A 27,876-nucleotide genomic window follows, 5' to 3' on the forward strand; every position below is an offset into this window, starting at 1 on the left:
GTAGGTAGGTAGGTAAAGAAAGTGACCGACAAGAGGGAGGGAGGAAACAAGGAAGGAAAAAACAGAGACAGAGAGATAGGGGAAGGAAGGGAGGGAGAGAGGGAGGGAGGGAGGGGAGGAAGGAGGGAAGGAAGGAAGGAAGGAAAGAAGGAAGGAAGGAAGGAAGGAAGGAAGGAAGGGAGGAAGGAAGGGTTTGTATGGCAAAGGATCACAGTTCATCGGTGGCTTGCCAAAAGGATGCCAATATGATAACAGGCTTGGGGATGAAGTCACATTTGCATGCTGACCTCTGAGGCAAGCACTGTACACAATGTTTCCGCAGCGTTCTCACGAATGACCTGATTTGTGGCATGCCCTTCCTTCATCCTCCCTGAAAGGCAGAAACCAAGAGTTGAGGAAACCAATGACATCATTCCCTCAATAAATTTTATTCTTCCTTCAAGCCACTGGGAGGCTAGAAAACAATACAAATACCTCATTTGGCAGAGGGGGGGGGGAATGAACAATATTTTCTGATGGTGTGAAGCACCTGACACTCGTGATAGTGAATCAATATGTGCCCTCCATATAAACCAGGGCTGGCAAACCATGGGCCTTTTACGACATGTGGACTTCAACTCCCAGAATTTTGAGAGTTGGAATCCACAAGTCATGAGAGGACCATGGTTCCCTACCACGATGTAGACCAATGTCTTACTCCACTTGTGAGCTTCAGATCTAAGCAGGTCTAGGTAACATGGTCAAGAGTGAGGAGTTCTGGATATTCTAGTTCAGCAAGAGATGGTGTGGCTTGCTCATACATTACAAAATCTACATGTTTCGAGGTCCGTTATCAAGAGGCCAAAACAGGCGGGCTTCTTGCTGAGGCTACCCAGCCTCTTTACCTTCACAAAAATGACTTTAAAAAAAGAAAGAAATTGAAAGAATTCAGGAGCCTACCTGGCTAAGCCTAACAAGGAAATTAAAAGCAAACAAACAATAAAAATGTAGTGTTGTCAATAGATTCATCCTGACTACACGCACTGATACAAGTAAAGAACAAGTCCAGGAGCAGAGGGGAAAAATCAGTTTGCGAGTGAAGGAAATATTCTGCCTGGGGAAGTTTGCTGCTTTAGTCCCAGAAGGTTGTCTTGTCTTCAGCAATTAGGTCAAAGCTTCATCTGAAACCCAAGTGGGTTTTGCTCCCATGCTTCAGTAGAAGAGACTTCCAATCTTTTTGGACAAGTGAAAGGCAGAGAGTGAAAGGGATTTAGTACGTCTCCTTCTACCAGTGGAGGAGGGACAGTGGAAGTAAACTCAGCTTGGATTAACGCAAGAGTTGGATTATAGTCACAGGGCACCCTCATTCTCTGGGCAAATTCTGCATTATCATTGCCCTTTGCCCTCATGAGCGTGGCAGCTGATCAGCGGGATGGGAATGGGTGGGAGGGAAGTGGACCGAAAAATCCAGGAATTAGAGTCAGGTTAGTGATATTTGAAGAACAACTAAAAGGGTTTTGAATCATCCCTCCGCTTGCTTCTCTGAAGGGTTGGTTCTTCCAAACTTAAACGCTGCTCCACCAGAGGAAAGAGAAGAGAGGCCTACCCTGTTGGCCTTAGGATTTGGACTTGGCGATGGCCAAGCCGATCAGGCCCGCCAGGCTGGCCGCTCCCAACGCCATGCCGCCAACAATCGCCATGCCGACCAAGCCATCTGTGTAGAGAATGGAGGGGGGGAGTGTGCGTCATGCTTGAGGGTCAGTTAAAAGACGGACACATTGAAGGGACTTTGGACTGCTGTGTCGGGAGAGGGGGCAGGACAAACGAACCATTGCCGTGGCCACCAACTCCTACCCACTCACCCCCAACTCTTCAAAGGAGCAATAGCTGTCACGACGGCCTCCCTGAGGTCAACCCAGATCCCTTGGCCATCAGCCCTAGCATCAGTCCTTCCAGGGTCACATTAATTACTGAGCTATCTCCAAATATTAACTGCTGTGGAATGTACCATATTTTTCAGGGCATAAGACGCACTTTTTCCCCCCTCCTAAAAGAGGCTGAAAATTTGGGTGTGTCTTATACTCCAAATGTAGCCCTGCCCACTCACCAGCCCCTACCCTTCGGCCACCGTGTGAAGTCTTCCTAGCTGCAGAGATTGACACCAACAATAGCTTGTGCTTTTGGGCTCTATACAATGCATTTTCAGACTACAAAAAACACTCGCACGCTGTCTAAAATGTTTATCCAGAACAGCTGCTGTCTTTTCTTATCCCATCCTGGGTGTTCAAACAGTGTGTTTGTTCTGTTCGTAACTGGGGGCAGAGCACTTTGGTCTGCGATCCAGTACAATGGATCTAGCTAAATAGGACCCAATAGGCCTTCTCTATCCCACCACTAACCTTTCTGCATGGCTCTCTTGATCAGTTTTTCCATCTCCAAGGCTTGCGTGTTGCTTGGCTCAGTCTTCAACAGGCCCCGGATGTACTTCAGAGCTTTTTCATATTCCTGTCGGGAGGGAAAGAAAGACCAACAGTCATATCCAGGACCGTCAGGTGAAGTCACACCGACCCATCAAAGGAAAGAAAGGTAGAAGCAGAAAAGAACATCAGAAGAGCCATGCTGAATCAGGCCAAAGCCCATTGAGTCCAGCATTCTGTGTCACACAGTGGCCCACCAGTTGTACATGGGGATCTTGAGCAGAAAGAGAAGGCAAAACCCTCCCTTTCCCTTAACCCCCAACAAATGGGACCCAAGGGAATCCTACCTGTCTTAACCAACATAAAGGCGGCACTTGGACATCCGTTTCAATAACCACCGATACACTTGGCATCCATGAATCTGTCTAATCCTATGGAACCAACTTCCTCCCCAATATCCATACTGCTCCCACCCTGCTGGCCTTTCGCAAAGCTACGAAGACCTAGCTTTGCCAACAGGCCTACGGGCCATAAATTCACAGCTTGATGGCCAACTGTAAGAATGGTGTGTATGTATATGAGTGTGATTTTCTTTTTATAATAACAATAAATATGGGAGGGGGTTTAGTTATGTTTTAACCTCAGTTAACTGTTCGACTTCTTTTACTGTTTTGTATTTATTCTTATTGTACTTGTACTGCTGCCGTAAGCCGCTCTGAGTCCTTCAGGATTGAGCGGCATAGAAGTCGAATAAGTAAGTAAGTAAGTAAGTAAGTAAGTAAGTAAGTAAGTAAGTAAGTAAGTAAGTAAATAAGTAAATAAGTAAAAAATAAATAACAAATAACAAATAAACAAATAAATAAATAAACAAACAAACAAATAAATAAATAAATAATCCTTCCTGGAAGCTATCAAGGCTGACAGCTGTCACAACCTCTTCTGGAAGTGAATTCCATAAACCAACGACCCTCTGGGTGAAGAAATATTTCCCTTGATTTGTCCTCGCTTTCTTACCTATGAGCTTCAGGAAGTGCCCCCTCGTCCTAGTATTGTGTGATAGAGAAAATATTTTTTCTCTATCCGCCTTTTCTACCCCAAGCAGATGGATCTTCTGAACTTCTAAGAACAATAGGGGATGGGCAAAGATAGTCCTCGACTTATGACTGCAATGGAACCCAACATCTCGGTTGCTTAGTGAGAGACATTTGTGAAGTGAGTTATACGATCTTTCTTTAACAGAGTTATTAAGTGAATCACCGCCGTTGTTAAGTTAGACGTATGGTCGCTAAGTGAATCTGGCTTCCCCATTGACTTTGCCTGTCAGAAGGATACGGAAGGTGGTCATATGGCCCCGGGACGTGCCAACCATCATAACTACAAGTCAGTGGCAAAACGTCTGAATTTGGATCATATGAAGGCAGGATGCCATAATGGTTGCTCCCTTTTTTCCAGGGCCACTCTCACTTCAAATGGTCACTAAATGAACTGTTGTAAGTCGAAGCAACCTACAAAAGTATTGGGATGGATGGTGTGTAAATTCCTAGGTATAATCATGAGATAAAAATACTCTAAGTAGCACACAAAGGAGGTTTTTGGGATGGGATGGGATGGAATAGAATAGAATAACAGAGTTGGAACAGAGTTCCTGCTTAGGCAGGAAACCCCACACCACTTCAGACAAATGGTTATCCAACATCTTTTTAAAAACTTCCTGTGTTCACAACTTCTGGAGGCAAGCGGTTCCACAGATTAATTGGTCTAACTATCAGGAAATTTCTCCATTTTTAAAAAAATCTCACTTTTTTTTAACTTCAAAAATTTATCAGAAAATAAACAGAAGTAAAAGACATAATATAAAATGAAAACGCAGCAGCTGAGCTTTATATAAAACTGTCAAGAAAGCCAAGAGACTCTATTACATAGATCTGAGGATAAAACCAGGGTCATGTGATCACCTTTTCCTATCTTATGTCAAGGGAAGTCAGTGGGGGAAGCCAGTTCCACTTAACAACCATGGTATTAACTTAACATCTGCAGTGATTCACTTAGCAACCGTGGCAAAAGACTTAAGTGGACAAAACTCACTTAGCCAATGTTTCACTTTGCAATCCTGGTTCACGTGCCTTTGTAAAATGGGGTGAAAGGCACTTAACCAAATGTCTCAAACTACCTTCTTCACATTGACAGGAACCTGCCAGTCTGAAAGTACAATTCTTCTGCCCTCTCCTTAGCAGGAGAGTGGAATTGAGGTTGGATTCCCTTCTGAGCTTTCTCCACCCATTATATGGCTATGGGCTATGCCCTCTCTTATCTGACCGTTTCCTAGGCAACGTTTCTTTGCCCCGTCGCTCAAGGCCATTTTCACCTACCATTAACAGGTAAAGACAATAGGGCAGAGGCAGTACCCGTAAGTAGACAGGTAGGAGGATTCAAAGGACAAAAAAATCAACTTCACCTATGCAACAGCTATGAACACATTCCAAAGAAGTTGTGCAGTGTTAGAGAGAGGGAATCCAAATTTCTCATAAAGAAAGAATCCAAAAGAGCTTATCAAACACAACACAATTCTCTGCGTTCAGGGACCAGCTACTTAAAAATAAAATTAATCCTCAGGGTCGAGCCTTGAACCCATTTTGAGCATTGGATCTTCAGGCTTGGCACTTTGATGCAGTGGGAAGGGGGGAGGGAGTTGGATGGAGCTGGGGAGAGAGAGAGATAGTCATAACATCATTCCTTTCTCCGAGAGTCGAGGTCAGGCCGCCCTGCACTTGGTGTGATGTATTTGGGAAGCATCTCCAGTTGAAATGGGGCATTGATTGGAACATGTGCTGGGGACTGGGACGTGGATTTTCTTTTGGGTGGGGAAAACCCAGAAGCTTTCAGATTGGGGTTTTCCCAGATGTGCCAATATGACATCTCTAATAAAAATGGAACTTTGAGGAATGTATAGCCTCGGAGTCTTCTTTCGTTGAATAGTGTTAATTGAAACCCTGACACTCCGCTTACGATCACAATTCACCCCAAATTTTCCATCGCTGAGCAAGACAGTTGTTGGGTCAGTTTGACGTCCTTTCTTGCCACCATTGTTAAGTGAATCCCTGCAGTTCCTATGTGGAGCGACATGCTTACTCAGTGAATCTGGCTTATCCATTGATGCCGCTTGTCAGAAAGCCGCAAAAGAGGATCGCATGACTCCGGGACTCTGCAACCATCACAAATACATGTCAGTGGCCAAGCGTCCAAATGTTGGTCACATGTTGGTCACAAAGCCAGGATGGTGCAACAGGTAGAGAACTGTACTGCAGGCCACTGAAGCTGACTGTAGATCTGCAGGTCAGCGGTTCAAATCTCATCACCGGCTCAAGGTTGACTCAGTCTTCCATCCTTGCGAGGTGGGTAAAATGAGGACCCGGATTGTGGGGGCAATATACTGGCTCTGTTAAAAAGTGCTATTGCTAACATGTTGTAAGCCACCCTGAGTCTAAAGAGAAGGGTGGCATAAAAATCGATTAGATAGATAGATAGATAGATAGATAGATAGATAGATAGATAGATAGATAGATAGATAGATAGATAGATAGATAGATAGATAGATAGATAGGCAGGCAGGCAGGCAGGCAGGCAGGCAGGCAGGCAGGCAGGCAGGCAGGCAGGCAGGCAGGCAGGCAGGCAGGCAGGCAGGCAGGCAGGCAGGCAGGCAGGCAGGCAGGCAGGCAGATAAAACATGATTATGGGGCAAGCTGCAACAGTTGTAAAAGTGAAAAACGATCGTAAGTCACTTTTTCCAGTGCCCTTGTCACTTCAAAGGGTAGCAAAACAGAATAACAGAGTTGGAAGGGGACCTTGGAGGTCTTCTAGTCCAACCCCCTGCTCAAGCAGGAGACCCTACACCTGTGATGGCAAACCTATGACATGCGTGCAAGAGGTGGCACTCAGAGCCTCTGGACACACACGCCATAGCCAGCTGCTCTTACGGTTTCTGGCAGGTCTTCAGAACAACGGAAAACGGCCCAAAACCAGGCAATTTTTCATGCCGTTTCCAAGTTTTTTGGGGAGTCATTACCAGGCCATTTTCCTGTGCTCTGACACTCTCAAAGACCAGCTGGCCGGCACGCAACCAGAAGAGCTGGTGACAGAAAATGGCCAAAAAACAGGCATGTATCCACTGGCCACCTATTCTTTGGGTTTCTGGTGCTCCGGCGCATGCACATGTACACATTCGGTCCCAAAAATGTTCGCCATCACTGACCTATATCAATTCAAGAAAAATGGCTGTCCAAATATTTTCTTTAAAAAGCCTCCCACGTAGCAGCATTCACAACTTCTGGAGGCAAATCGTTCCATGGATTTATGGTTCTAACTGCCAGGAAATTTCTCATAATGAATGATTGTGCGAGGGCTTACAAACCATTGTTGTTGTGGGAACTAATAAGATGACACTGGTCCAATGTGCCACCGCTGGAACAAAATTCTGGAACTTTGGCCCAGGAAGACTTCAAGAAGGATGTCTGAAAAGGTATCCTGTGCTTTCCTTGAAGCACAGGATACCTCTGCAGACACCCTTCTCAATATGAGCTTTATAACAATCATTCCCCTGGTGTAGCCGACAAAGCAAAGAGAGCCCATGACTTAGAGGTTACTACATCTGCATAATATATGCAAGTAGCCCAAGTTCAAATCCCAGAAGGGTATGGCTAGTTGATGAGTGCTAAACAGCTTGAAATAGATTTACATTGTACTAGAGCTATACTCTGTAAATATCTCCCTTTATTTCTTTGTCAGTAAACGTAAATTCAACTTCACCACTCCGTGGCTTGCATTGGCTGCCGATCAGTTTCTGGTCACAATTCAAAGTGTTGGTCATGACCTTTAAAGCCCTACATGGCATGGGATCAGATTACCTCTGGAACTGCCTGCTACCGCACGAATCCCAGCGACCGATAAGGTCCCACAGAGTTGGCCTTCTCCGGGTCCCGTCGACCAAACAATGTCGTTTGGTGGGCCCCAGGGGAAGAGCCTTTTCTGTGGCGGCCCTGGCCCTCTGGAACCAACTCCCCCCCGGAGATTAGAACTGCCCCCACCCTCCCTGTCTTTCGTAAACTACTCAAGACTCATTTATGCCGCCAGGCATGGGGGAGTTAAGATATTCCTTCCCCCTAGGCCATTACAAGTTATGCATGGTATGTTTGTGTGTATGTTTGGTTTTATTATAAGGGTTTTTAGTTGTTTTATTAATTGGTTTTATTATAAGGGTTTTTAGTTGTTTTATTAATTGGATTTCTACATGCTGTTTTTATCATTGTTGTTAGCCGCCCCGAGTCTGTGGAGAGGGGCGGCATACAAATCAAATCAAATCAAATCAAATCAAATCAATAAATCAATAAAAATAGTTTGTCATGAAAGCAACTTTCTCTACGAAGGCTCCTGGATCAGGGCTGAAAGGTGAGAGCAGAATTGGTATACTCTGTTCCATAATTTGGTAGACCAGGTTGTTTTGATAGATCAGTCTCACTGGGGGGGGGGGGGGCGCCCTTCTCAACATGAGTTACTCCAGATGTTAACAGCTGTGGGACATTGGGAGCAATAACCCCAATAGATGGAAGGAGATATTGTGCTTTGCCATTCATCTTATCTGCTTTAAAAAATGAACACATTGAAGTCTGGCATCCAGATGTTTTTGTGTGGCTCATCGCATACTCAATGGAAGAAGGTTCAACCTAGAAACAACAACTTCCAGACCACCCCATAATGTTTCTGAGCCGGAGAGGGTTCAATTCAATTCCCCCCACCCTGAAATCTTGATAGCTTATCTCTTGCGCCACACAGAAGCTTCAATACAAGCCTGGACTTCCTTCCACCAACCATTCTCCCTTCCATTCCCACTCTTAAGGCCGCACCAACTTATCCTACAGCTGGCTCAAGTGGGATTTCCTCTTGAGCAAACACGATTAGGAATGTACCGCTCGCCCAGCTGTGCTTTGCACAAATCCCTCCCACCCGACTTGCTTCTTATCTGCACTGCTGCCTCAACAACACGCCCAAGGATCGAAGAGTTATGATCATGGTACTTGGTAGTCCATAAAAAGCCCAGATAAGAGGATCAATCAAGACAAATAAGGATGGCCAACACCTTGCTTTCCATGAAGTTTATGAAGCCAAGATTAGTCATCAAGAGATAAAGCAAGGCCAAATGAACGGGAGAAACGGAGGAAGAGTCAACCCCCCCCCTCTCCACACACACACACACAGACAAAGTCATGGTGGGGGGATAACTACTGTACATCCTTCGAGTTCGTCTTTCACAATCCCTCCACTGCCTTCCACATTCCAGAAGAGCAGACAAAAACAACAAGTGCTGTTTACCTCCACAAAACCTGGAAGGTGGGGAAACTTATTTTCAAATGCCAAAGAAAGAAAAGTGTTGATGGGACTGGAATAGTTTTAAAGATTCCCTAGTTAGAGGCCTATTTTGAGGTTAAGGTTAAAAAACAAAATGAAACTCAGTGCAGGGAGAACATTAGAAAAACACCAAAGTAAGACCACACCTAGAGTACTGTATCCAGTTTTGGTCACAGAACTATAAAAAAAAGATGTTGAGATTCTAGAAAGAGTGCAGAGAAGAGCAACCAGGATGATTAGGGGACTGGAGGCTAAAATATACTATGAATGGTTGCAGGAACTGGGCATGACTAGTCTAGTGAAGAGAAGGACCATGGGTGACATGATAGCAGTCTTCCAATATTTATGGGGCTGTCACAAAGAAGAAGGGGTCAAGCTGTTTGCCAAAGCATCCAAAGGTCAGACAAGGAATTATATTTATTTATTTATTTATTTATTTACTTACTTACTTACTTACTTACTTACTTACTTACCGTACTTACTTACTTACTTACTTACTTACTTACTTACTTACTTACTTACTTATTGGATTTGTATGCCGCCCCTCTCCTCAGACTCGGGGCAGCTAACAACAATAATAAACACAACATGTACAATCCAATAATAAAAAACAACTAAAAACCCCTATTATAAAACCAAACATACACACAAACATACCATGCATAACTTGTAATGGCCTAGGGGAAAGAGCTATCTCAACACCCCCATGCCTGACGGTATAAATGAGTCTTGAGTAGTATACGAAAGACAGGGAGGGTGGGGACAGTTCTAATCTCCGGGGGGAGTTGGTTCCAGAGGGCCGGGGCCGCCACAGAGAAGGTTCTTCCCCTGGGGCCCGTCAAACGACATTGTTTAGTCGATGGGACCCGGAGAAGGCCAACTCTGTGGGACCTTATCGGTCGCTGGGATTGGTGCGGTAGCAGGCGGTTCCGGAGGTAATCTGGTCCAATGCCATGTAGGGCTTTAAAGGTCATGACCAACACTTTGAATTGTGAGCATCCTGTAGTCATGTGATTGCCTTTTGTAAGGTTCAACAATAGATAGTAATTTGGCTGTCTTTTGCTCAAATAATGGATGGAAACTGACCAAGGAGAGATTCAACCTGGAAATAAGGAGAAACTTTCTGACAGAGAAAACTACCAACCAATGGAGCAGAAGTTGCCTCCTGAAGTTGTGCGAGCTTCATCACTGGAGCCTTTCAAGAAGAGACTGGACTGCCATTTGTCAGAAATGGTGTAGGGCAGGGGTCAGCAACCTTAAAACACTTAAAAAGCCATAAAGGCCCTTACCTGAAGCCCTACCCCATTCAATTCTGAACCTAACTGGAAATCCAGTTCTCCCACCATAGAGTCTCCTCCTAGCATGGAGTCCTTTTTCTTCTACCTGTCCTAACTGAGAGCCCTATCAATTGTTGAGCCGCCCAACAACAGGGAACCGTGGCAGAGGGATGAAAGAACTACATGCCGGGGTGGCGCAGCAGGCAGAGTGCTGTACTGCAGGCCACTGAAGCTGACTTGTAGATCTGAAGGTCAGCGGTTCAAATCTCATCACCGACTCAAGGTTGACTCAGCCTTCCATCCTTACAAGATGGGTAAAATGAGGACCCGGATTGTGGGGGCAATAGCCTAGCTCTGTTAAAAAAGTGCTATTGCTAACATGTTGTAAGCTGCCCTGAGTCTAAGGAGAAGGGCAGCATAAAAATTGAATGAATGAATGAATGAATGAATGAATGAATGAATGAATGAATAAATAAATAAATAAATAAATGCTGCTCCAGAGCCGCAACTTGCTGACCCCTGGTGTAGGGTCTCCTTTCTTAGATGAGGGTGGCAGGATTTAGACTAGACTACAAGGTCCCTTCCAACTCTGTTAATCTGTAAAACATTTCCTTTTCAGCCTCACCGAAACCGTTCCAACTGCAAACAGCTCCCAGGTCGGTCACTTAATTCAAAATCTAAGTTGCCTTTTCCCCTGAAGGCATTTTGCCTAAAAGCTAAAAGACAAATCCTGACCTGGCTCGACCAGTCTGTTTGGGGTTGTTTAAAATGACAGAAATAACTCTTGGAAGAAAGCACCTGGCAGCGGATCCCAAAACACAATGTAATCCCAGGAGAGGAACACAATATCAGAAAGACGCTTCAATTGCCTCTTTTTAAAAACTGGGAGTATAGAAACGCCATCTGGCGATCTATCTATCTATCTATCTATCTATCTATCTATCTATCTATCTATCTATCTATCTATCTATCTATCTATCTATCCGATTTTTATACTATTCAAGCCTATTGCCCACAATCTGGGTCCTCATTTGACCCACCCCGGAAGGATGGAAGGCTGAGTCAACCTTGAGCCAGTGATCAGATTTGAACCGCTGACCTGCAGATCTACCAGTCAGCTTTAGTGTCCTGCAGTACTGCACTCTACCTGCTGCCCCACCTTGGCTCTTTTTAAGTCAAGGACCACCTGCCATTTTAAAAAGGGGAAAGATTTCCCTGCCCGTCCTGTATGATTAGAAAGGTCTCATCTCTGTTTCTTGACCTAGGGAAGAACGCAGACATGTCGACACCCAATCCCTCTGCACACACATGTGCACAGACCCCTGCGCTCCCCGCCTACACATGTTCACATCCCCTCTTCATCCTTATGCATGTGCATAGGTCTCGTTGAAGCCTGGGACAGTGAAAAAATGGCTGAACTGAAGTTCAGAAAATAGTCTGCCCATTGTGCTCTTTTTCAGGCTTCAGAGAAGCTTCCCTGAAGCCTCCGTAGGGTGAAACGGCCTTCCCTGAGGCTGAAAATTAGCCGGCCAGCATGCACATGTGCACTGGAGCTGACATTGGGCAACGCTTCATGTGCTGTCTGATATGGCGTACCATAGGTTCGCCATCACTGACCTTGTGCAAAGACGAAACATGGCAGCAGTTTGGGGAGGGGAATCAAGCTAGTGAGCCAGCATCGGACAGTGAGAAGGCTGACGAGACTCGGTGTCAGAGGCAGAGGTTCAGCCAGGGCCTTTGGAACCTCCAGCACCTCTTGGCAGTGATGAGGAAGAAGCTGCCAAAAGGCAGAAATGGTTACTCCAGAGAAGGTCTCCTCGGGAATAAGACTTGGGGATAATTGACCACTCCCCTAGTCCAGTGATTTTCAACCTTTTTTGAGCCTCGGCACATTTTTTACATTTACAAAATCCTGGGGCACACCACCAACCAAAATGACACAAAATGACACTCTAACACAGTACATATTATGCATATAGTTAATAATATAGTTTCTAAATGTATTTATACTCACAGTGTGAAACCTGGGACTATTTCAATGAACACAAAAGTGATATCCTGGAAGAAATGGTAGTTTGGGGACCCATGTTTAATTTCCCCATGGCATATCTGACCATGTCTCACGGCACACTAGTGTGCCGTGACACACTGGTTGAAAAACACTGCCCTAGTCTACTTAAGGACAGCAGAGGCAGCTGAAAGGCTACGGGAAACAATGTTTTAGAATTGTGTATCTGTCATGAGTCTGCGGAGAGGGGCGGCATACAAATCCAATAAATAAATTAATAAATGAGTACCTAGTCTAAAAAAATCTCTACTCTGTTTTTCTGCTTCGGATTGCTTATCGAGAAAGACGTCTAGGCATTTTGCCAAGCCTTTGAAACTTTGTGAGATACCAAGAAATAATTGCATTGTTCTGATTGAAGAATTATGCCGGTTGCTAATGAAGATTAATTAGCAGTTTGTGGGTGGGTCCCGTCTCCAATATTAAGCCATTATTAGCAGTGGTTTATTGATTAAATTATTAAGTTCGTCCAAACTGTGTGTTTGCTATATTTGTAACTGGGGCAGAACAGTTGCCATGATTTTAGTTTAATAACTGATATTCAGCACAAGCCAGATCTAGAAACGAAACTCCAGCAAATCCAGATTTACTGGCAAGCAAGGGGAAACAGAGGGGAGGCTATCCACAAGCTCACCTTCAGCCGGTAATTGGCTACCGCGAGGTAGAACACGTAGTCCCGCTGTTCTTCTTTGTTTCCTTTGGACAACAGTTCTGGAAAAAACCAAAAAGGCAGAGGCAAGAAAAGGTACATCAAGTATCCAAATGTAAATCACCTAGCAAAGGGGATGCTGCAAGGGTTGTACATATGAAAAATGGCTTTAAGCCATTTAAGCAGACCTGGGCAAGCTCATCCGCTGTCTGTGATTGGCCCATGGAGGTCGGGGTTCGTTCCAGTGCTAGGATGAAAGATTTCACCGCGTCTGCCGGGACTCCTCCGGTTCCTGCTTTCCCGGCAGATGCGGTGAGCTCTTTCATCCTCGCACTGGAGCGGACCCTGACCTCCTACCAAGAGCGGCCAAGCATAGAAACCATGCAAACACGCCGGCGCAGTGACTGTGGTGCACCGTGTTGCCGTAAAACAAACAATTAGGGGTCTCTAGAGTGGGTCTGGGTGTTTAGGTCAGGCCAGGGTCTTTACAATATTGGGTAGAATGGAGTTAATTGTATTAGTCCAGCCCTCTAAAACCATCCCAATTTCTCATGCGGTCCCATGGCAAAAATTAATGCCCACTCCTGCATTTAAGTGACACTGCAACTTTGGACAGTCACTAAGTAGTCGCAAAATGAGGACCACCTGCATCATCTTCTTTTAATGACTCCATAACCCGACAGGTGTTCTGACCCAGCCTTCATGAGCCCACCAACAGCCAACGAACCACAACAGCAGGATGGAGTCCAGTTGAATGGAGCTGTGTATTTACTGGCCGAATGCCCTGCCTGTCGCAATGTGGAGTTTTCCCCCCCATATATAGTCCCACAATTAACAGGGTTGCTTCACTTAGAGAGTGGGGAAAAGCTCTTAAGCTCCCTACTGCTGCAGTGGAGTGTGTCGTGTGTGAAAGATTGGTGAGAATGTCTGTATTGAAGATTGGATCATTCCCCCCACCTCCAATAACCTCCCTTCTCTCTTTCAATCCCTTGCTTAGGAGTGGGCGGCTGGGGGTTCGCAAGGGTTCGGGAGAACCTCTAAGCCAGTGATGGCGAACCTATGCCACGGATGCCACAGATGGCACACGGAGCCATATCTGCTGGCACACAAGCCGTTGCCCAAGCTCAGCTTCAACCTGCATGTGTGTGCAAGCCAGCTGATTTTTGACTTGCGCAGAGGCTCTGGGAGGGCATTTCTGGCTTCCGGAGAGCTTCCGTGGGGATGGGGGAGGGCGTTTTTACTCTCCTCGGGCTCCAGGGAAGCCTTTGTAGCCTGGAGAGGGTGAAACATGAGTCTACTGGGCCCACTAGAAGTTGATAAACAGGCTGTTTCTGGCCTCCTGAGGGCCTCTGGGCGGCGGGGGAAGCTGTTTCCATCCTCCCCAGGCATTTCACCCTCCCTAGGCATTAAATTATGGGTGTAGACACTCACACATGTTTGATAGCGCACATGCATGCTCTTTCGCCCCCCGAGGGAAAAAGGTTTTGCCATCACTGCTCTAAGCTAAGATTCTGTGCAATTCAGAGAATCCCACTTCTAGCTGCCCCCTCCCCAAGAGTTTCCACGTCACCTGTTTTGAATGCCAGATAAGTGCAGGGTGCACATGGACGCTACGGAAGGCAAAAAACGGGCATGCTGGAAATTCGACCCATTTTTGCTCAAAGAAAGTCTCCAGAGCCCGGGAAGGACACCATCCCCACCCCACCGTGATGCAGGAGGTCAACTAGACCAGTTTTTCCCAACCTTGGCAACTTGAAGATATCTGGACTTCAACTCCCAGAATTCCCCAGCCCGCAAGGGAATTCTGGGAGTTGAAGTCCATATATCTTCAAGCGGCCAAGGTTGGGAAACACTGAACTAGACCATGGCCACGCAGCAACCAGGTAGAGAACCCCTAGCTAAAACATTTGAAGCCCACCCCTGCCCCTGCATTATCCGTAAGGCCTAAACAGGTGCGAGAGAAACCATTATTCAGATTATGAAAGGAAATACAGGGATTTCATTCTTAAGAAAGGGTTTCGTAAGGGAGATCAAGGGTGCCACTTTTCAGCCGGGCTGGAGCTCACCTTCCAAAAGGACAATGCCCCTTTTGATGTCCTCATTGTATTTGCTGCGCACCAGGCACCAGGCGTACTCGAACTGTGTCCCCTTGGAGACGTTGCCTGCGCTTTGCTCAGAATTGAACTTCTTCTCGAATCTCTGGGGAAGAGAAAAAGAGAAAGGCTTGATGGATGGTAAGCAGAGGTCTTCAAACTTGGCAATGTTAAGACTTGTGGACTTCAACTCCCAGAATTCTCCAGCCAGCTATTCTGGCTGGAGAACTCTGGGAGTTGAAGTCCACAAGTCTTAAGATTGCCAAGTTTGAAGACCTCTGATGGTAAGGAAGGCCACCCCTCAAACTGCAATTGCCGGCTAGCCATCATTGCCCCCAAACCATCTAGTCTACACATGCATTGGGCGTTTCCTTTCATTGTTTGAATAACAATTTGTCCATTGTCCTCATCCTAGCAAGATTTTTCGCCTTGCTTTGTACAAGAAACGTCCGTAACACGATCCCTTCTAGCTGTGATTTGTAAGTCACCATCTTCTTCTAAACCCAGTGTTTCTCAATTATTTTCTGTTACGCCCCCCCCCCAAAGAAATAAACATTTCACACGCCACGCCCCCCCAATTCTCCACTAGGACAATTGTTTGCAATATTCGCAACTTGGGCGTCCTCCTCGATCCACAGCTCACATTAGGGAAACATCTTTCAGCTGTGGCGAGGGGGACGTTTGCCCAGGTTCGCCTTGTGCACCAGTTGCGACCCTACTTGGACCGGGAGTCACTGCTCATGGTCACTCATGCCCTCATCACCTCGAGGCTTGACTACTGTAACGCTCTCTACATGGGGCTACCTTTGAAAAATGTTCGGAAACTTCAGATTGTGCAGAATGCAGCTGCGAGAGCAATTATGGGCTTTCCCCAATATGCCCATGTTACACCAACACTCCACAGTCTGCATTGGTTGCGGATCAGTTTCCGGTCACAATTCAAAGTGTTGGTAAGTGTTGCAGCAGAAGGCGGTCCCTGAGATAATCTGGTCCGGTGCCATGAAGGGCTTTATAGGTCATAACCAACACTTTGAATTGTGACCGGAAACTGATCGGCAACCTATGCAGACTGCGGAGTGTTGGTGTAACATGGACATATTTGGGAAAGCCCATGATTGCTCTCGCAGCTGCATTCTGCACGATCTGAAGTTTCCGAACACTTTTCAAAGGTAGCCCCAAATACTTATATACTTTCAGTGTACCCAGAGAGAGAAATAATTGCCCCCTCCCCTTTTCCTGCTACCTAGGATTGAACCGACAGCCTCCTGATTGTGAGGCGAGAGCGCTACCTCTAGGCCACCACAACCACTCTAGCAGTGATTTAAGTAAACCCATAATATTCAATGATGGCCAGGCTAGACGAAACTTCTGGAAGTATCAACCAGTGAAAGCCAGTGCTATTAGAATCTTGCTAGGTAGACTACGATGATTCACTTAGGGGTCATTTCAGGTTAAAAGTGCTTGAACGCGCAGACAGCACTAATTTTCTGTTCGATTTGGGTTTTCCAGCTGGATAAGAATTAACTCATTTACCAAAATGAAAGGTAATAAACCTCTATCGGAAAAAATCATTTACCAAAATGAAGGGTAAATAAATAAACCTAATAGAAAAATAAACTTATTGGAAGCAATATTTTATCTATTGTACACAGGCAGTCCTCAACTTACAACCGTTTATTTAGTGACCATTCAAAGTTACGACAGCACTGGGAATTTTTCACAATTACAATCATGGCTGCATCCCCACGGACGTGTGATCAAAATTAAGGCGCTTATCAAGTGACACATATTTATGACGGTTGGCAGTGTCCTAAGGTCACACTTTTGAAGCCTCCCGACTAGTAGTCAATGAGGATTCACTTAACGACCGTGTGATAAAAACTGCAGTGATTCACTTAACAACTGTGGCAAGCTCAGGTCCACTGCCCATGTGCTTGCGCCCCCCGTCAGCCAGCTGATTTTCAAGTATCTGCCATGCATGCGCAGAGGGCAGGGCACGAGGGAGATACACACATGCATGTGATGGGGGGATCGTGCACGCATGCGCAGGAGAGCCTCCAGAGCCTGGGGAGGGAAAAAACCAGAAGTTCTAGAAATCCAAAAATGGCCCTGTTTTTGGCCGCCAGTGGACTTCCTGAGCCCAGGGAGGCTGTTCTTGCCCTCCAAGAGGCTCGAGAAAAACCTCCAGAGCCTGGGGAGGGCGAAAAACAGGTCTCCCAGAACTTCCAGATTTTGAATCCCAACTCTCACATGCATATATGTGAGGAGGGGAGGGCACAGAAGGGTTGCACGCACATACGTGGATGGAGGGCTTGCCTGCACATTGCATTATGGGTGGCAGCACACACATGTGCCCGATTTCAGCAAGTGGCAAGAAAAAAGTTAGCCATCCCTGCTCTACAGTACAGTGATACTTCGTCTTACAAACGCCTCGTCATACAAACTTTTCGAGATACAAGCCCGGGGTTTAAGATTTTTTTGCCTCTTCTTACAAACTATTTTCACCTTACAAACCCACCGCTGCTGCTGGGATGCCCCACCTCCGGACTTCCATTGCCAGCGAAGCACCCTTTTTTGCACTGCTGGGATTCCCAAGAGGCTCCCCTCCATGGGAAACTCCACCTCTGGACTTCTGTGTTTTTGTGATGCTGCAGGAGAATCCCAGCAGTGCAAAAATGGGTGCTTCGCTGGCAACGGAAGTCCGGAGGTGGGGTTTCCCAGCGAGGGGAGCCTCAGTGAAATCGCAGCATTGCAAAAACACAGAGGTCCGGAGATGGGGTTTCAAGGAGTTTGGTGTTTTTGCAATGCTGCGAATTCACTGATGCTCCCTTCGCTGGGAAACCCCACCCCCGGACTTCTGTTGCCAGCGAAGCACTCATTTTTCCGATGCTGGGATTCCCCTACTGGGATTCCCCTGCAGCATCGCAAAAACACAGATGTCCAGAGGTGGGGTTCCCTATGGAGGGGAACCTCAGGGAAATCCCAGCAGTGCAAAAATGGGCGCTTCGGCTGGCAAAAGGGGTGAATTGCACGCATTAATGGCTTTTCCATTGATTCCTATGGGAAACACTGTTTCGTCTTACAAATCTTTCACCTTAAGAACCTCATCCCGGAACCAATTAAGTTTGTAAGACAAGGTATCACTGTATATGGAGCCTATGCAGGATAATCTCAGGATCTTTGCGCCCTCTACTGGCGAAGAAAAAAGCTGCAATTTCCTCATTGTGCAATCAGAACATCTCCCCTAAACAATAAATGTGTTTGTTTGTTTGTTTTGTCCAATACACAATAATACACATTGAAGGTAATAGAGGACACCATCGAGGAAATAGAATTAGAGAAAGAATAGAAGAGAGAATATAGGATAGAATAAATCAATGAGAGAATAGAAGAAAAGATATAGGGATAGTGTTCTGTCTGGGTGCCCCCAGACTTCAACACCAACTGGAAAAAGCAGCCAGACACGCTGGTAAAAGCAAAAGCACTTTATAGTTTGAAAAATAAACACAGAGAAAAACCTGTTCTTCCCAACAGGCAGGCTATGAGACTTCACAGCAGAGTCCTGATGGCCAGACAATACAGCAGACTTCTTGCTGGCACACCCACCACTGTAGAGAATAAGACCCACACCTTTTCCCCCCAAGGTTTCAGTATTCAAAGTCACAAACCAGAATTCCAAGACGCCAAAGATCACAGCCAGGTCCCAAGACTCCCAAAGATAATACTCCACAAGCCAGGAAGGGTGGGTCTGCCTTTTCAGCCTTTCCAGAGAGCACCACACCCAAACCCAGCTGTTGCCTCTTTAGTGCTGAAAGTACCTGGCTAATTGTCCCCTTCGTTGTGTTGCTCTTCTCTGCCGGAGATCGATTATTGCTTGTGCATTTTCATCTAAGGAATCCAGGCTGCTTGCTGGGGAGAGCTCCCTCTCGGGGGACTCTGGCTGTCCTCCCTCTCCCTCAGCCTGAGATTCCTCCTCCCCGTCTGCCTGAACCTCCTGTTCCTCCTCCTCCTCCTCCCCCTCTGAGCAGGAAGCCGGCAGAGGATCAGCCGTTCCCTGAGGGGCCTCAGACGGAATCATAACAGATAGAAGAGAAGATATATGGGATATAGGAGAGACAATAGGACAGGGATCGGAAGGCACTCTAGTGCACATGTGATAAAAGAAAATTAGGGGGGAGGGAAATAATGGGGGGGGGACAAGTGGTCCCTCTTAGTGTATGAGAGGGCAATTCTTCACAGCCAGCAAAATAGCTTTGGAGAGATGCTTCCAACTAATCACAATTTCTCACCTGCCTGGTTTAGCACGCTATGCAATTCTCACTGCTGGGCAATTTAGCATGCTTTGCAATTCTCACTAGTGGTTCAGAGCCCAGGAAACCCCAAGATAATGCAGGCAGTCTTCGACTTACGACCACGATTGAGCCCGAAAATTCCCCTTGCAAAGTGAGACGGTGGTTAAGTGAACTTGGCTCCACCTAGTTGTTAAGTGAGCTAAGTTAGCAACACGAGTTGTTAAGGAACTCAGGCTACCCCATTGACTCTGCTGCTCAGAACGTCCCAAAAAGGGGATCACATGAAATTAGGATTTAAACCGAGTTGATTTAAAATAAGCCTTTTTACAAGGGTGTTAAATTGTGATATAAATCAAGTTGATTTAAATCAGATCCACCTGGTCATAAGTCCATACAAACAGTCACTAAGTGGAATGGTTGTAAGCCGAGAACCACCTGCAGACAAACCGTTCCTTGTAGTAAAGGAGGGTTGGGAATTAATTATCTTCCTGAGCCGCCAATATTTTCAATTAACACGGAACGGCGCGTATCCATGCTTGAAAATCAGGGAACACAACAATTCCCAAGGTTGTTTCACTGCATTCAGTGTCCAGCAAGGACCCAATGCAGTGCTGGGGGTGGGAGGAGGGGGAATGATCCAATTGGATCTCTGAGGAAGGATTATGGGAGAACTGCAGAGACAAAGGCACACCCAGTGTGCATTTGTGTGTGTAACTGCTGCCAGAGCACAAAACAGTGGGGTTTTTTGTTTCTGTCTCCGAGGTGATCAGGCCCACAACTGCGTTGTCCATGTGGACAATAGCATTGGCCATAAATGAAGAATTGGAGGGATTTTCTTTTACCCCCAGTCTGCATGTCCTTTTGACCTCAACGGTGGGAAGAAAAGCGGTCAGCTACATTCCTTTCCATCAACACCTTAGGAGAGAGTTTTAAAAGCCCTCAGGAAGCGCTTTGACTGGGTTGAGGAGAACAAGGTGATCTTTAGTGAAGAGATCACTGAGATCGCCAAAGATCAGGCATGACGTCTCTGGCCTGCTTGAAAAACCCATGTTTGCTAAATTTAAAAAAAAATACCCACTCAACATCTACTTTGCCGTAAAGCACCCCTTTCATTCATGGTTCTTTTTTTTTTTAATGGAAATGGGAAACCTGTTTAAACAATACTCTCATTGCCAACACCATCACTTCAAGGTCTGGAAACAATAACAGAAGCCAAAATAAACCTTTAACAGTACATTGCCTCTCGGGCAGAAAGAAGCTAGTGGGACTTCCTATCGAAAAAATTGGCAGTCAGCTGCCTCTGGGACTACACACAATGTTGTACTTGGAGTCCAAAAGCAACAACGGCAAATTCTCATAAGGAGGGCATCCACTTTTAAAAATGAGCCCAGCTCTTAGTGCCTGGACTTTATGTACATATCTCTGTGGTTTTTCTTGATTTTCCATGGCTTCTGCTCAGGTTGTTTTTCAACTTCCCAGACCAGATCTACTTGAAGACCTAGTTAAATCTTGCACTGCAATCTAAGCAGCCTACAATTGAGTTAGGGAATTTAGTTCTGCTGAGCAAATTCACCATAAGTATGTGGTGTAAATCTAATACACCCCCCCCCCAAATGAATTTAGGAGAAAGCAATTAATAACTTGCAGGTGCGCTGGACATTTGGCACAATAATGTATTAGGGTTTGGGTGTTTTTTTAAATCCTGCCTTTATTACTTTAACTCAAGGTGGAAAACATTGATGCTACAGTGGTACCTCTACTTAAGAACTTAATTCGTTCCGTGACCAAGTTCCTAAGTAGAAACGTTTGTAAGTAGAAGCAATTTTTCCCATAGGAAACAATGTAAAAGTAAATAATGTGTGCAAACCCATTAGGAAAGAAATAAAAGCTCGGAATTTGGGTGGAAGAAGGAAGAGGAAGAAGAGGAGGAGGACAATTGCTGCCCAGAGTGAAGGGAGCGTTTCTTTTCTCTGGGCGCTGGCAGAGGTTTATTCCCTCTCCAAGTGCCCAGAGAAAGGAAAATGCTTTGTTCACTCTGGACTGCCAAAGCTTCCTTAAACACCACCGAAAGGCTCCTCTGGCAGCCCAGAAAAGCCAGAGAAGGCCAGGATTAAAGGGGGGATGGCAGGAAACTGGCCGGGCCTTCGTGCGCCCTCAAATTTCCTGGGAAATTTTTCCGGGCTTGGGTTCTTAAGTAGAAAGTGGTTCTTAAGAAGAGGCAAAAAAATCTTGAACACCCGGGTCTTATCTAGAAAAATTCTTAAGTAGAGGTACAAATGTACTACTCTTTCCTTCTGTTTTCCTCACCACTGCTACTCTGTGAGGTGTGTTGGGTTGAGAAAATGGGGTTGACCCAAAGTCGCCCAGCTGGATTTGAAGCCTAAAGCAGGATTAGAACTTACATTCTCCTGGTGATTCGTCCAAAATTACCCTGCCAGTTTTCATAGCTAAGGTGGGATTAGAACTCATAGTTTCCTGGTGATTGACTCAAAATAATTCAGCCAGATTTCATGCCTACAGTGAGACTAGAACTCACATTCTCCTAGTGTTGGCCCAAAATTATCCAACCAGTTTTCATAGCTAAGGTGGAATTAAAACTCAGTCTTCTGGTGATTGGCCTAAAATCATTCAGCCAGCTTTCATGCCTAAATGTAACATATGACATTTATTAAATTAAATTAAATTAACGTGGGACTAGAACTCAGAGTCTCCTGGTTTCTAGCCTGGTATCTTAATCACTAGACCAAGGGTGTCAAACTCAATTTCATTTAGGGCCGCATCAGGACTGTGGTTGACCTTAGAGCCCTGGTGGGCCCATGCCCCACAGAGGGGCAATTTCATTTTTAATGGGGGCAATTGGAACCTTGTTTAAACCTAGTTAATGGGCTTTTAGGCTTCCTCCGCATGGGTAGTTCACTTTTTAAATAATAAGAATTATATGTCCTGTGTCAAGGGGAGGCCTCAGGATTTTAGAGATGCGTAGGTGGGGCATGGCCAAAAAAAGTTGGGAACCACTGCCTTAGAGGGCCTGGCGGACATGGCTGACCGGGTGGGCGTGGCCAGCTTGATGCCACTCCCCAAATTAATGGCTTGTTTCCTTTTCGCACTGAGTAGATTGGTCCGTAGCTCTGAGTCTCCAGAGAGGGGTGGCATACAAATCTAATAAATAAATAAACATGGGTAAAACAGGTTGCAGCAACATGGGACGGCCCCTTACATTTCCCAGGATAGCCCGGTGGGTCTTGGGTTTGACACTCCTGCACTAGACAAAACTGACTCTCAATCTATCAAATACAGTAGTACCTCGACATACAAGTTTAATTCGTTCCAGACCTGAGCTCGTAAGTCGATCAACTCACATCTCGAACGAATGCCTTTAGACTTTGTTTTTCGCGCCGAGATAACTGGAAGCAAGGAGATTCTTGCGCCACCTAGTGGAAGCTCGGCTTGTATCCCAAATTTGAGCTCGGGTGTCGAACAGAAATTTCGCTCGCGTCACGGCTCGTAACTTGGAATACTCGCATGTGGAGCAGTTCGTATCTAGAGATACTACTGTAGCTGGAGTTGTAGAACTTCAACTGAAGAGCCAGTAGTTGAGATTTTGGACTGGCAGTGGGGACTCGGGTTCAACTTCAACTTTCTTCCAGCCCAAGCTACATCAAAAGGTTGTAGTCGTGAAAATTTAGAGGAACAAAAGAGATATAAATTATCTTAAGCCTATGGAGGAAAGATGGAATATAAATCTTATGAGTAAATAAAACAAAACATTTGGAAGACACTTAGTATGTTCTTTAGTTCCCAGATGCAATGATTGCAAACATCTGCCACATTTTTAAAGACTGTACTGAGATAATTAAGCTGCCAGAAACTCATCTGAAAAATAAGCTAAAGCTAAATATTTCTGTGTACTGTTTATACTGAGCTATAGTTATGGTTATACTGTAAATACAGTAGAGTTCATCAAAATAATTGGCTGCCCTCTAGTGGATCTGTCTCACTTTCTCCTCTTTTTTAAAAACAAGTTAACATTCAGGCTTTTAACATTTAGCATTCAGGATTGGTTTTTTGAGTCTCAGTATCTTTCTGCTCTGCTTAAAATTTTTAAATTAAAAAAAATGCAAATTCTCACCATCGTTCTGATCAAATTCACTAGGTAAAGAAGACACAAGAACAGTTTTTCGCCAAACGCCATCACTCTACTAAACAAATACAGTCATACCTCGTCTTACGAACCTAATTGGTTCCAGGGGGAGGTTCGTAAGACGAAAGGTTCGTAAGACGAAACATTGCTTCCCATAGGAAACAATGTAAAGTCAATTAATCCGTGCAACCAAAAAAAAAACCCGCAAAAAAAACGCTGCCGCCCAGCTGTCACCTTTTAAAACAGCCTGGGGGCTTCTCAGCGACCTCCTGAACGCCGAACGCCAAACCCGAACTTCCGGGTTCGGCGTTCAGGAGGCCGCCGAGAAGCCCCCAGGCTGTTTTAAAAGGTAACAGCCGGGCGGCGGGGCTTCCCAGCAATCTCCCGAACCCCGAACCCGGAAGTTCGGCAAAAGTTTGGGGTTCGGGAGGTTGCTGGGAAGCCCCCCAGCCCGGCTGTCACCTTTTAAAACAGCCGGGCGGCTTCCCAGCAGCTTCCCGAAGCCGAACGCCAAACCCGAACTTCCTCCTCACTGGTTGCACTCATGAGGCAATTTAGGTACAGTGATTTTTAACCTTTTTTGAGCCGCGGCACATTTTTTACATTTACAAAATCCTGGAGCACACCACCAACCAAAATGACACCCTAACACAGTACATATTATACATATAGTTAATAATATAGTTTCTAAATATGTACTTATACTCACTTAGTGTGAAACCTGGGCCTGTTTCGATGAACACAAAAGGGATATCCTGGCCAGAATGGTAGTTTTGGGACCCATGTTTAATTTCCCCACGGCACACCTGACCATGTCTCATGGCACACTAGTGTGCCGCGGCACACTGGTTGAAAACACTGATTTAGGATATATCCCATGCTTTCTTGCACAGTAAACAGAAATGGTATACAGTGGAAAATACAGGTAGTCCTCAAATTATGACCACAATTAAGCTTATTTCTGTTGCTAAGCAAGACGTTAAGTGAATTTTGCCCCATTTTATGACTTATTCTTGCCATGGTTCTTAAGCAAATAACTGTTGTTCAGATAGGAACACTGTTGTTAAGAGAATCTGGCTTCCCCATTGCTAGGGAAAGTACAGAGAAGAGCAACCAAGATGATTAGGGGACTGGAGACTAAAACATATGAAGAGTAGTTACAGAAACTGGGCGTGGCTAATCTAATGAATAGAAGGACTAGGGGTGAGATGATAGCAGGGTTGCAATATTTGAGGGGCTGTCACATAAATGAGGGGGTCAGGCTATTTTCCAAAGCACTTGAAGGATGGACAAGGAATAATGGATGGAAACTGATCAAGGAGAGATTCAACCTAGAAATAAAGAGGAACTTTTTGACAGTGAGAACGCTTAACCAGTGGGACAGAAGTTGCCTTCAGAAGTTGTGGGAGCTTCAACTCTTGAGAACACTTTCAAGAAGAGACTGGACTGCCATTTGTTGGAAATGGTATAGGGCAGTGGTTCTCAATCTGGGGGTCACATCCCTTTTCATGACCCTTACAAAAAAAATATTTCCAATGCTCTTAGGAACCAACATTTTTTTGCCTCTTAAGAACCATTTTCTACTTAAGAACTCAGAAATTTGAGAGCAGCACAAAGGCCTGGCCAGTTTCCTGCTTTCTGTCTGGGCACGCAAAAGCGTTTTTTTTAACCCATAAAGTTTTGGATTTTTTTGATTCCCCTCACCTCACCTTCTTCCTTCCTATATATACACACAGTGGTACCTCTACTTAAACACTTAATTCGTTCCGTGACCAGGTTCTTAAGTAGAAATATATATATATATATATATATATGTTTTCATAAATTTTCACGGGTATATGTATGTAGATTGTTCTGAGTTCGGGTTTTGCCCTGTGTAATATTTTGCATGTTTATGCGACGTTTCGGTGAAATCACATTCACCATCATCAGGCTGTTCTGAGTTCGGGTTTTGCCCTGTGTAATATTTTGCATGTTTATGCGACGTTTCGGTGAAATCACATTCACCATCATCAGGCTGAAGTTTCCAAGCTTCCATTTTACAACATTTTACATTCCATTTTACAACAGCACGAAGCTTGGAAACTTCAGCCTGATGATGGTGAATGTGATTTCACCGAAACGTCGCATAAACATGCAAAATATTACACAGGGCAAAACCCGAACTCAGAATAATCTACATACATATACCCGTGAAAATTTACGAAAATATATATATATATATATATATATATATATATATATATATATATATACACATACATACAGTATATATATATATGTATGTATGTATGTATATACACATACATACATACATACATACATACATACATACATATATTTCTACTTAAGAACCTGGTCACGGAATGAATTAAGTTCTGTAGAAAGTTGAATGTGCACAACAGCACGTGAAATTGATTGTCAATCAGTGTTGCTTCCTAAGTGATTTGATTTCACAGAAGTTTGATTTATGTGAAGTTATATTGTTGTTTAAGTGCTCCTTTTATTTTTTTGATCAGTGTATACACACATACAAACACACACACCATGGTAACTTTTGAACATGCACAGAAGCTGAATTTCCAGCACTACACATGCATCGCCATTTTGTTTTGGGCTCTTTTGTTTTGCAATTTTTTTAAAAAAATCGGCACTACGCAGGCGTGCGCACACAGAGTGCACCTCTGCCCACAAGGCACAGCCAACACATCACAGGAGGAAGAGAACTGGACGCAAGATAAGTATATCTAATAATTTTATTATTTTATGTTTGGGGGGGTCACCACAACAGGAGGAACTGTATTAAAGATTTGTGGAATTAGGAAGGTTGAGAACCACTAGTGTAGGGTCTCCTGCATGAGTTGGGGGCTGGACTAGATGACCTACAAGCTCCCTTTCAACCCATCTATTAATTGTCTTTGATTGCCAGAGGTCACAAAAGGTGATCTCATGACCTAAGGACATCGCAACGGTCATAAATATTAGTCAGTTGCCAAGCACCTTAATTTTAATCAAGTCACCATGGGGATGCTGCAGTGGTGGTGAAGTGTGAAAAATGGTCATGACACTTTTTTGCTGTGCCAACTTTCAACAATTCCTAAATGAACTGTTGTAAGCATAGAATTTACCTATCAAAGAATAATAGGGGAAAGGGAAGGAAAATGAACAAAAGCCCTGAAGACAAGGAAGAGAAGAAAAAACAGTTCCAAGTAATGGAAGGAAAAACTAAGCACATTTGAAAGTCTTATAAGGGTTAAGCAGATTCTAATGAAGAGGCCCATAAGGACATCTAGTCGAGCCTAACGACCAACTAAAGCAAGGTTAGCCCTGCTGGGCCTTTTGAACATATACATAGAAACATAGAAGAGTGATGGCAAAATAAGACCTCATGGTCCATCTAGTCTGCCCTTACACTATTTCCTGTATTTTATTTTAGGATGGATATATGTTTATCCCAGGCATGTTTAAATTCAGTTACTGGGGATTTACTAACCACATCTGCTGGAAGTTTGTTCCAAGCATCTACTATTCTTTCAGTAAAATAATATTTTCTCACGTTGCTTCTTATCTTTCCCCCAACTAACCTCAGATTGTGCCTTTTATACATTTTAAAGGATTATATTTTATTTAATTAGAGTCTGTTTAACCCTTATAAGGCTTTCAAATGTGCTTAGTTCTTTCTTCTTTACCCGGAACAGTTTTTTCTTCTATTCCTCGTCCTCGGGGCTTCTGATCATTTTCCTTCCCTTTCCCCTAATATTCTTTGATTGACAGATAAATTCTCTGCTTGCAACAGTTCATTTAGGGGTCGTTGAATGTTGGCCCGGCAAAAAAGTGACGTGACAGCTTTTTCACACTTCACCACAACTGCAGGGTCCCCGTGGTCACGTGATCAAAATTAAGGTGCTTGGCAACTGACTTTATTAATCTAGGAAAATGCTAACGTATATTGCTATCCCATGTACATATATCATACGCCATACGCTAAATAAATAGTCGTGCTGGACTTTAAGCCCAGAATTTCCCCCGGAGGGAGTGGCTGGAAGGGGACGCCCAATCTTCCAACCCTGCGTTTTCTATCTTAGCAACCAAAGGTAGACTGCTCCTGAACTAGGAGACATCCCTCGGCCACGCTGGTTCAGGACCAGGCAAGCATCACTCACTTTCAGATCCTCCAACGCCACCACTTCGCTCAGGACCGACTCCATCACGCCCAAACACGGAAGCGGCCGCTAAACGGAAGCGGAAATCCTGCCTTGTGTTTTACCTACAGACTCTCGAACCCTCATCTCTATGGTTACATCTTTCGCACCATTACGTGCCTAAAACGGTGTATCCGACTTCCGGTGGGAAAAGCCGGAAGTCTCTCGAGAGACGGCTTTCTGCTGCTATGGCAACCGCCTAATAAGGCTCCCTTACGCTAGACAGGGTAGGCAAAGTTGGCTCCCCTATGACATATAGACTTCAACTCCCAGAATTCCTGAGCTGGCATGATTGGTTCAGGAATTCTGGGAGTTGAAGTCCACAAATCACTTTGCCTACTACTGCGCTAGGACTTCAGCTC

General features: G+C 44.9%; 2 protein-coding genes across 2 annotated transcripts in view; one reads left to right on the forward strand and one right to left on the reverse strand.

The window, feature by feature from the left end:
• PLOD3 (procollagen-lysine,2-oxoglutarate 5-dioxygenase 3) overlaps positions 1–27,876 on the forward strand; it is a 179,230-nt gene that overhangs the window by 35,098 nt on the left and 116,256 nt on the right. The gene's annotated exons all lie outside the window — the stretch shown is intronic.
• On the reverse strand, positions 413–27,575 carry FIS1 (fission, mitochondrial 1). Its single transcript, XM_070729104.1, has 5 exons — positions 27,476–27,575; positions 14,853–14,985; positions 12,772–12,848; positions 2,379–2,484; positions 413–1,693 (listed from the first exon to the last, which is right to left on the reverse strand). The coding sequence occupies exons 1-5, from the start codon at positions 27,518–27,520 to the stop codon at positions 1,596–1,598; spliced, it is 459 nt and encodes a 152-aa protein (XP_070585205.1). The 5' UTR covers positions 27,521–27,575; the 3' UTR covers positions 413–1,595.

This window comes from Erythrolamprus reginae, chromosome Z (genome assembly GCF_031021105.1).
Source record: "Erythrolamprus reginae isolate rEryReg1 chromosome Z, rEryReg1.hap1, whole genome shotgun sequence".
In the NCBI taxonomy this organism is placed as follows: domain Eukaryota; kingdom Metazoa; phylum Chordata; class Lepidosauria; order Squamata; family Dipsadidae; genus Erythrolamprus; species Erythrolamprus reginae.

Excerpts from the sequence above, each read along its gene's own strand:
- FIS1 (XM_070729104.1), bottom strand. The coding sequence starts at position 27,520 with ATGGAGTCGGTCCTGAGCGAAGTGGTGGCGTTGGAGGATCTGAAA. Across the intron at positions 14,986-27,475 it reads TGGCGTTGGAGGATCTGAAA|AGATTCGAGAAGAAGTTCAA; the intron begins GTGAGTGATGCT and ends TCTCTTCCCCAG. Across the intron at positions 12,849-14,852 it reads GGGCATTGTCCTTTTGGAAG|AACTGTTGTCCAAAGGAAAC; the intron begins GTGAGCTCCAGC and ends GGTTTTTTCCAG.